Genomic DNA, 7,702 nt, shown 5'->3' with positions numbered 1-7,702 from the left:
TGTTTTTTCTAACTATAGCTGCTGACGTTACTATTGATACTGAGACAAGTAGAATTTATCTTGGTTATCAAAAAATATACCATTCATCATTAGCTAAATCCAGTATGTATTTACCTCAAGTTGATGTGGTTCCTCACGCTTTCTTAACGACCTATAACATCTGGCCCTAATTACCACTGTCCCTGCAATAATATTTGAGACTGAAGTGTCCAAATACACACAAACATGGTTAAAACTCGGTTTTTTTTATTACACCACGTTGAAATTCATCCATAAAACCAACAAAAGGTAAATCGCGTATCGTAAATAATACATACCTTGGTAATCAAAAATAAATTGCTCAAAAAAGAATTTGTAACCTTTGTCCAATTTTGATCGTTTCACATCTCCCTGAAAAATGTCAACAAAACGGACAACATCGGATATATGTACTTTTGGCAAGTACATGAATGACTGAGAAAAAACACGCTGTTCACAGTCCATTTTGCGAAGAATGTCCAAGAATGAATGGTGATCGTAGAGAGCGGCGACGCGACCGGAAGAATCGTTACCGTACCTCCGGTTGCTGTCGCCATTTTGTGAAATAGGCCTATTAATTAGCAATTTTAGAACGATACAATGCCTAAATATTGTGTGTATTTTTGCACGACTATTGAAGCGAAAAATCCAGAGCTGTTTTTTTTCCCGTCTGCCAACCGAAAAGACTGCTTTGGCTGCGAGCAATTAAGCGGCAAGATGAGGGACGCCTCTGGAATCCCACATCAGTACACGTGTATGTCTGCAGCATTTTATTACAGGTAAAATAAATGTACAAGCAAAAAAAAAAAACGACATAATGATACCCCTAAGCTAGGTATACATTTGTGGCCAACATTGACCTCATGAGGTGCGGCTAAACACCACGTGATTTTCTTAGCTACAGAGGTTGAATTTCTTGCATTATGATGGGTCGCGTCCTGACAGTCAGCTAAATACGTAGATCTTTTTTTTTAATCTTTCGTGAAGGATCAAAAAGAATTATGATAACCACCCAACTACTACGTCCCCTCACTCTTCCCTCAAAGAGCAGACAAACGAACAGTATCAGCGAAACTGTGACGACATGGTAACATCGACAACGTATTACCAGGTATTGTAATTTGTTCCCTGGTATTAACACATTAACAATTAATCCTATTTTAGAACTTTCCGTGTTTTATTTAACAGAAATGCCAAATTGACAAACACGTCATATTATTTATCCCCTGAGTTACCAAACCGAAAGTTAAGTTAACCAGCTTTATCTAACTGTTTAATCTTTTAGAGAATTCCCATTGTTTGTGCTCAACTGTACTACTGCTCCCGACCCACAGATGGAAACATCTACATTTTTTGTTAACCATTTTTAACAGGAAGTGTTCTACAGCCGGGAAAGTGGCACATTTCACACAGTATTGATTTGATTTGAGCCTTACATTAGCCCTTCGTAAAAACACAGTTTTCACATTTGCGGTAATTAAACCACAAGCTTCATTCCAGCTCATTATTAATTTAGATGTTAGTTGAGCAGTCATGGAAAATCGCGAATGTCACAGCTTCATATTTCAATAATTGAACAGTAGACCCTGGAGCGAAGGTGTTGCGAAATGCTCGTCGAAGACTTCTAGGTAAATAAACTGAATAAAATCATCTACATTTTAGGTTGATAGTACAATTATAAAGAAAAAGGCTTTATTTTACTGTTGAGATCAGTGAGTAGAATTGTCATATAAATAAAAAATATTTAAGTGATGTAAGTTTATATAACCAGGGTCAGAAAATTCCCAGATATTTAAAATGTGGGGGGAAATAACGTCCCTGTAGCTTGTTTAGACACTGTAATGAACAGTTGAATTACCAGTATTTGTATTTAATTTTTTTTCTTCAAAGTATTTGGCTTAAAGACAACACACTATGTTATCTGTTAGAAAGAAATGCCCTCTTAAACGTAAAAAAGCACTTTTAAAAAATTAATTCCAGAGGGTAAATTTTCGCCCTGTGACATTTATTTTCTGACACTTGTTACAACATTGCCCGCATTGACCGTATTTCTTATTTCGTTCAAAGTTGCTATGTCTTCGGAGTTCACCCTCGATATCCAGCTGACAGAGTTGGGTTTTCCATGTTGGAATTTCCCTCTCGGTGAGCAACAGAGTGTTAAGGAAACATTTTTGCCAACGCAGAATGTCACTGAAAAGTCATCACCTGAGACTGAAACACTTGCAAACTGTCATGAGGATGTCTGCGTTGTACCAAGTGCATCTCATGATGAAAGCTTTCTGCAGGACCATCAATATTCCTCTCCCATCAAACATAACTCTTCAATTAACACTCAAGGTAATTCAAAAATAATCACCAAAGAAAACCGGGATAAAAACATTTGCAATCAGTGGACCAAAAACAAAAGTTGTAGGGCAGAACTGAAAAACAATGACGAAGAGCAAAGCAGAGAAGAGGAAAAGACAAATGAGAAGAAACAGAGAGATTCAGAGATGAGTGAGGAAGCTGCCAGTCTTGTTATGGATGACGATATGTCTGGTGAAGAAATAACAGATGAAGATGCAGAATTTGATCTGACTGATGATGATGAGGAGGAGGAGGTGTTGATGGTGGAAGAAGATGATGATGATGATGATGGTTCCTGTTCAGGTATTATATATTTTTATGTATACTTGTATATATGTTCCTCAGTTTCCCTCTGGGGATAAAGTACCATCCTATCCTATATAGGATGTAATGGTTGGTATAAATACAACATTTTGTAAACTTTGAATAACTGTTTTTGCTTTCAAAGTAAACAATTTGTGATGTTCTTTGCTTGATGTTTACTTGGAAAAACTCTTTTGAAAATATGTTTTGGCTTAAAGGAATAGTTCACCCAAAAATGTTTAATTCTGTCATAATTAACTCGTTCCAAACATTTAATATTTACTTTCTTATGCTTTCTTATCTAAACTCAACCACAGATGTTCAAATGAAGATTGTTCTCTGTCTTTTCAATACAGTGGCAGTGGATATTGCCTCACATAATTAAAGCATCTTTTCTGTTCTACATAAAAAAGAAAATGATAAATGACATGAAGGGGAGTAAATGACAGAATTTTGAATATGGAATAATAAATGAGTAAGAAGGTTTTCACACAGGACATGTGCTTGCGTTCTAAACGCAATTACTACAGGTATCAAAAATGCAGTTTTCTATAATATTGATGTTCTTTTAACATGACAGCATAGTAAAAGGTGGCACTGATGTTTCGAAAAAGGGAGACACGTTACTTTGATGAAAGACATCCGACTAGAACATGTTTACATAGACTTGGGGGGGGGGCCATTCACACAGAACGCTTTCTGTGCTTTCAAGTTTCAACACATAATGAACTTTTTCCCTTTCATTTTCAGAGGAGAATGGATCTGGCGAGAATGAAGAACATAACTGCCATGTGTGTGATCTTACCTTGACCTCTCTATTCTTACTTCGAGAACACTTAAATATGCACACAGGTGTTCGTCCCTACCGCTGTGATGAATGTGGCAAGCAGTTCTGCCAATTAGTCAACTACCGTACACACCTTCGTTCCCACTCGCAAAAGGCTTCCATTCACTGTCGTGTTTGCTCAACCAACTTTGAGACAGAGGAACAGCTCCAGAAGCACTTGGACACTAATCATTTTGAGAACGAGTTCTATCAATGTGATTTCTGCAAGCAGATTTTCACTAACCTAGAGGTGTGCAAGGATCATGTAGAAACGCACAGGCAACAGGCAAAACGACATTTGTGCCTCAAATGTGGCTCCAGTTTCTGCCATCGCAAATCCCTGCTCCGTCACCTGGAATGGCACAGCAGAGGTGGCTTTTCCTGTACTGACTGTGACCAGGTGTTCTTCAGCAAGGCTGCCCTATTACGCCACAGTTTCTCTCACGCAGGTGTCTTGCCTTATACGTGTCTAAAGTGCAAACGCCATTTCCGCTTACCCTCACTCTACCGCAATCACGAATGTAAGCCTGATCACATCCAGTGCATGGCTTGTTTGGTGTTCTTTCAGAGTCAAGAGGACTTTGAAAGGCATAAGAAGGACACAGGATGCTGGGGCCATCAAGGGGCCTTGCCTACGAAGACTGATGAGATCCGTTGCTTGGAGTGTGGCCAAATCTTTGCGAGCATTGAGGAATTGAAGAAGCATGGGAGCACTCATCAGAGGGTCCTGAAATGTGCTGAATGTGGTATGGGTTTCCGCTCAGCACTCATGCTTATGTCACACATGGGGGGGCATGCTGGACAGCGGCCATGTCTCTGCAAAGACTGTGGCCTTGGCTTCCCACATCAACAGGGGTATGACAGCCACCTTAAAACATGTGGACTGGTGACTCCACCAGTGGTAAGTGAAGTTGAGCCAAGTTTTTTCGGCTGTTAAGGATTAGTTCACACATTTGTCATCATATACTCACCCTTTTGTTATTCCAAAGCAGTATGACTTTCTCTTTTCGATGAAACGCTAAAAAAAAAATTAATCAACAATGCACTGGTAATTTTTTCCATTTAATTACAGAGAACTGAATCTTTTATGCTTTAAAATTTACTCAAAAGCACCATGAAAGTAGCATCAAATTAGTCCATACGATTTGTGTCTTATGAATTTGAATGATAGTTTGGTTTAAGGAACCAAATTTTGAAGTCTGTATAATAAATGTTTGTCTTGTGTAATCATCACACAACAATTCTGTTTACAGGCTGCTTCAAAGAAACCTCGACTGAAAGAAGCCCCCTCTTCACAAAGAATGATACCAATTGCTCCTAACATATTCTTACAAACTGTTGCTCAGGGCTCAAACCCTGCAACATTCTCACATAGCATGACGGACCAAAATAAGCCTACTGATGGTGTGTGGAAGCTTACTTTAAATAAAGAGCCTCCTCCAGGTATGCCTTTAGTCATGCTTTTGCCAGTTCCCACTACCAGCTCACCCACCTCAGATCCTGCAAAGAGCTCCCAAAACCTTTTACCTTCCTCTCTAGTCTTAGAAACACCCTTGTCTGCCTCACAAATAATTTCCATGCCAGTTATCCCACCCAGCCCTGTTAATAGTACAGACACCTGTAACAACATTGTGGAACAATCCAGAATCAACATTCCCTCAAATATACTGATACCAATGGGACATGATGACAGTTCCTCTAAGAAGAGGTGGACCATCTTCGAGGATAAGGGCTCCGTTGTCTTTGGTACGGAAAATGTATCAAAAGTAGGTGAACAGGCTTCAGGTGAGGTGGAGCTGAATCAGGGACTGAACGTTACCAGACATTTAGAGGCAGAGAATGAGCAAAAAAGTCAATCAAAAGCAAAACCTAATGCACTAAATGATGAAAAAGTGGGTTTATCTGATGCTGCATCTTTCTATCCCGAGGCAGGGCTAGAAAGTACTGTCCTTTTAATGGTAAAAGAGTCTTCGGTAACTGGCTCTTCTATTTCTGTCCCTGTTTCTTCAGAAATTACTATAGAAAAAGATCAGATCAAAAAGGCAGAAGACGTTGCATCATCTGACAGGAAAGGTGTGAAGTCAGAAATGGAAAGTAGCTCTACGGAGGCCAAATCAGAAAATTTCCCGCATGGGGGAAACGCATGTGCTTTTATTGTAGATGCTGAAATGAATGACCAAATGTACTCAAGCAACATGGAGGTGGAGATTGCTGATGAAGACAGTGGAGTGGATATGTTGGAAGGTGAGCTTCAGGAGTGTGTGACTTGTGGAAAAGTCCTTCCTGAAAAGGATATGGTCCTACACTACATGACACATGCAGCGGTCACTGACAGTCCCAGGCGCTCTCCTATTAAATGTGCCTCTGACTCTACAGACTATTGTCTGTCCACAACCCCTCCATGTAGCCCATCAAGGAAAAGACAAAAATCTGGCACAGATCTGTGATGCTTAATTCAAGTGTGGTAATGCAAACTCGATTAATCTTAAATTAACCGCTAAAGAAAGTCAAACAGATTCAACAGGCTGACATTGCATTTATCTTTTCTTTATACATTTTGTTATTGTTATTGATTTGAGTAACATTTGCACCACTTTTTGCCTACCTATTCCTTTTATTTAGAAATGTGTTCTTCGAAAATAGTAAATGGAATTGTGGAACAGATTGGTGTATGCGAGAGCCAAGTGTGTTTGCACTTGTTCTTCTATTGAATGTTTTCACAGTATCCTATTACAATTCTTCTTTGTATGTCAGCATGTACATTTATTGTACATTACAATAAATGTAAATTGGGACATTGGGAAAAGGCTTTCTTTTGTTTCTCATTTTAAAATAGTACTTAAAAAAAAAATCACTTGTGTAGAAAATTGACCAATTTAATTGTATGAAAACATGGTGACATGGTTTTCCTTGTACACAGCAAACCAAATTAGTTGAGGTGCACCTGCTGTGGCTAAAATATCAAGCCAGTAGCAGCAGAGGTTAAGGATGGGTTAAGTGAATTATCACTGTTTTAAGACAGGAATTTCATGGTAAATGTTCTTGTGTTGTGTTTAGGCAGTGTTGGATCAGCAATGAAATTCTGCCCTGCCTTTACTGACTGTGACTCTGTACCATATCCTCTACCCTCACTTTCTTAGTTGCAGAGTATGCTGTAATAGTTGACACTTGTCATCCATGGAACTGATGCATATTTAAAAAAATCCATTATAGTGATTTGATTTAATTGTGCCCAGACGGTGGTGCAGATTCAGGCTTTTCTGTTGCTCAGAAGGGAAAGACAATGTTTTATTCCTCTGTCAAAAAAGGTTCATATTAAGCTAATTCTGTAGGCCACACAGCGGCAGAAAATCAAGTAAATCCACTGCAATATTAGTAAATATATAGAAGGTATAGTATACCTATGTATTTCAGAGATGTTGGGAATTATGAGGTACAATGTGGTTTTACTTCTACTTAAATGTAGAATAATTTGCTCACAGATGTATTGCATTGTACATTGGTCTCCAAGATTTTTTAAATGTGTATACTAATTAATTAACATGCTAACATCACTTTGTAATCTCTTGTCAATTTCTAGTTTTTTTAGTAGGTCTTTTGAACTTATCCTGTATTGTTAAACGTGGCTATAATTAAAAGATGAAAATTGTAATGAGTAACTGTGACAGCTGTCAAAATAAATATTAAAGCAGTTTTAAGGATTGTGGCAGGTTACTAAAAATAATTTCCGGGGTCTGGGTAGCACAGCATGTAAAGACGCTGACTACCACACCTGGAGTCGCAAGTTCAAATCCATCTAGGGCGTGCTGAGTGACTCCAGTAAGGCTTCTAAAGCAACCAATTGGCCCAGTTGCTTGGGTGGGTAGAATCACATTGGGATAACCTCTTCTTGTCACTATAATGTGGTTCTGGCACATGGTGGGGCGTGTGGTGAGTTGTGCATGGATGCCGCGGAGAATAGTGTGAGCCTCCACACGCGCTATGACATGTCTCTGCGGTAACGCTCAACAAGCCACCTGATAAAATGCGTGGATTGACTGTCTCCGATGTGGAGGCAACTAAGATTCATCCTCTGCCACTAAGAATATCTGTCTGATCTCAAAAGAATTGCATGGTTCTTCAAAATCACATTGCATATGTGTATTAAGTTTGATGAAATTCGGATTTATCTTTTAGGAGTTTTAGACTTTTGGGTAAATTAGGCTACAG

General features: G+C 38.9%; 1 protein-coding gene across 3 annotated transcripts; it reads left to right on the top strand.

The window, feature by feature from the left end:
* The first annotated feature begins 702 nt into the window (after positions 1 to 702).
* Positions 703 to 7,179, top strand: LOC127656069 (zinc finger and BTB domain-containing protein 41-like). Of its 3 annotated transcripts, none has more exons than XM_052144231.1 (4): positions 703 to 797; positions 2,086 to 2,667; positions 3,418 to 4,394; positions 4,747 to 7,179. In XM_052144231.1, exons 2-4 carry the CDS (start codon positions 2,091 to 2,093, stop codon positions 5,938 to 5,940), a joined length of 2,748 nt encoding a protein of 915 aa, XP_052000191.1. In that variant the 5' UTR covers positions 703 to 797; positions 2,086 to 2,090; the 3' UTR covers positions 5,941 to 7,179. The 3 variants fall into 3 exon arrangements, with proteins under 3 accessions (XP_052000191.1, XP_052000190.1, XP_052000189.1); XM_052144230.1 differs by lacking the exon at positions 703 to 797 and adding an exon at positions 886 to 1,129; XM_052144229.1 differs by lacking the exon at positions 703 to 797 and adding an exon at positions 1,216 to 1,646.
* Positions 7,180 to 7,702: the final 523 nt, after the last annotated feature.

This window comes from Xyrauchen texanus, chromosome 15 (genome assembly GCF_025860055.1).
Source record: "Xyrauchen texanus isolate HMW12.3.18 chromosome 15, RBS_HiC_50CHRs, whole genome shotgun sequence".
Lineage (NCBI taxonomy): Eukaryota > Metazoa > Chordata > Actinopteri > Cypriniformes > Catostomidae > Xyrauchen > Xyrauchen texanus.
Note: the sequence above shows the minus strand (reverse complement) of the source record. Positions and strands in the feature narration are given on the sequence as shown.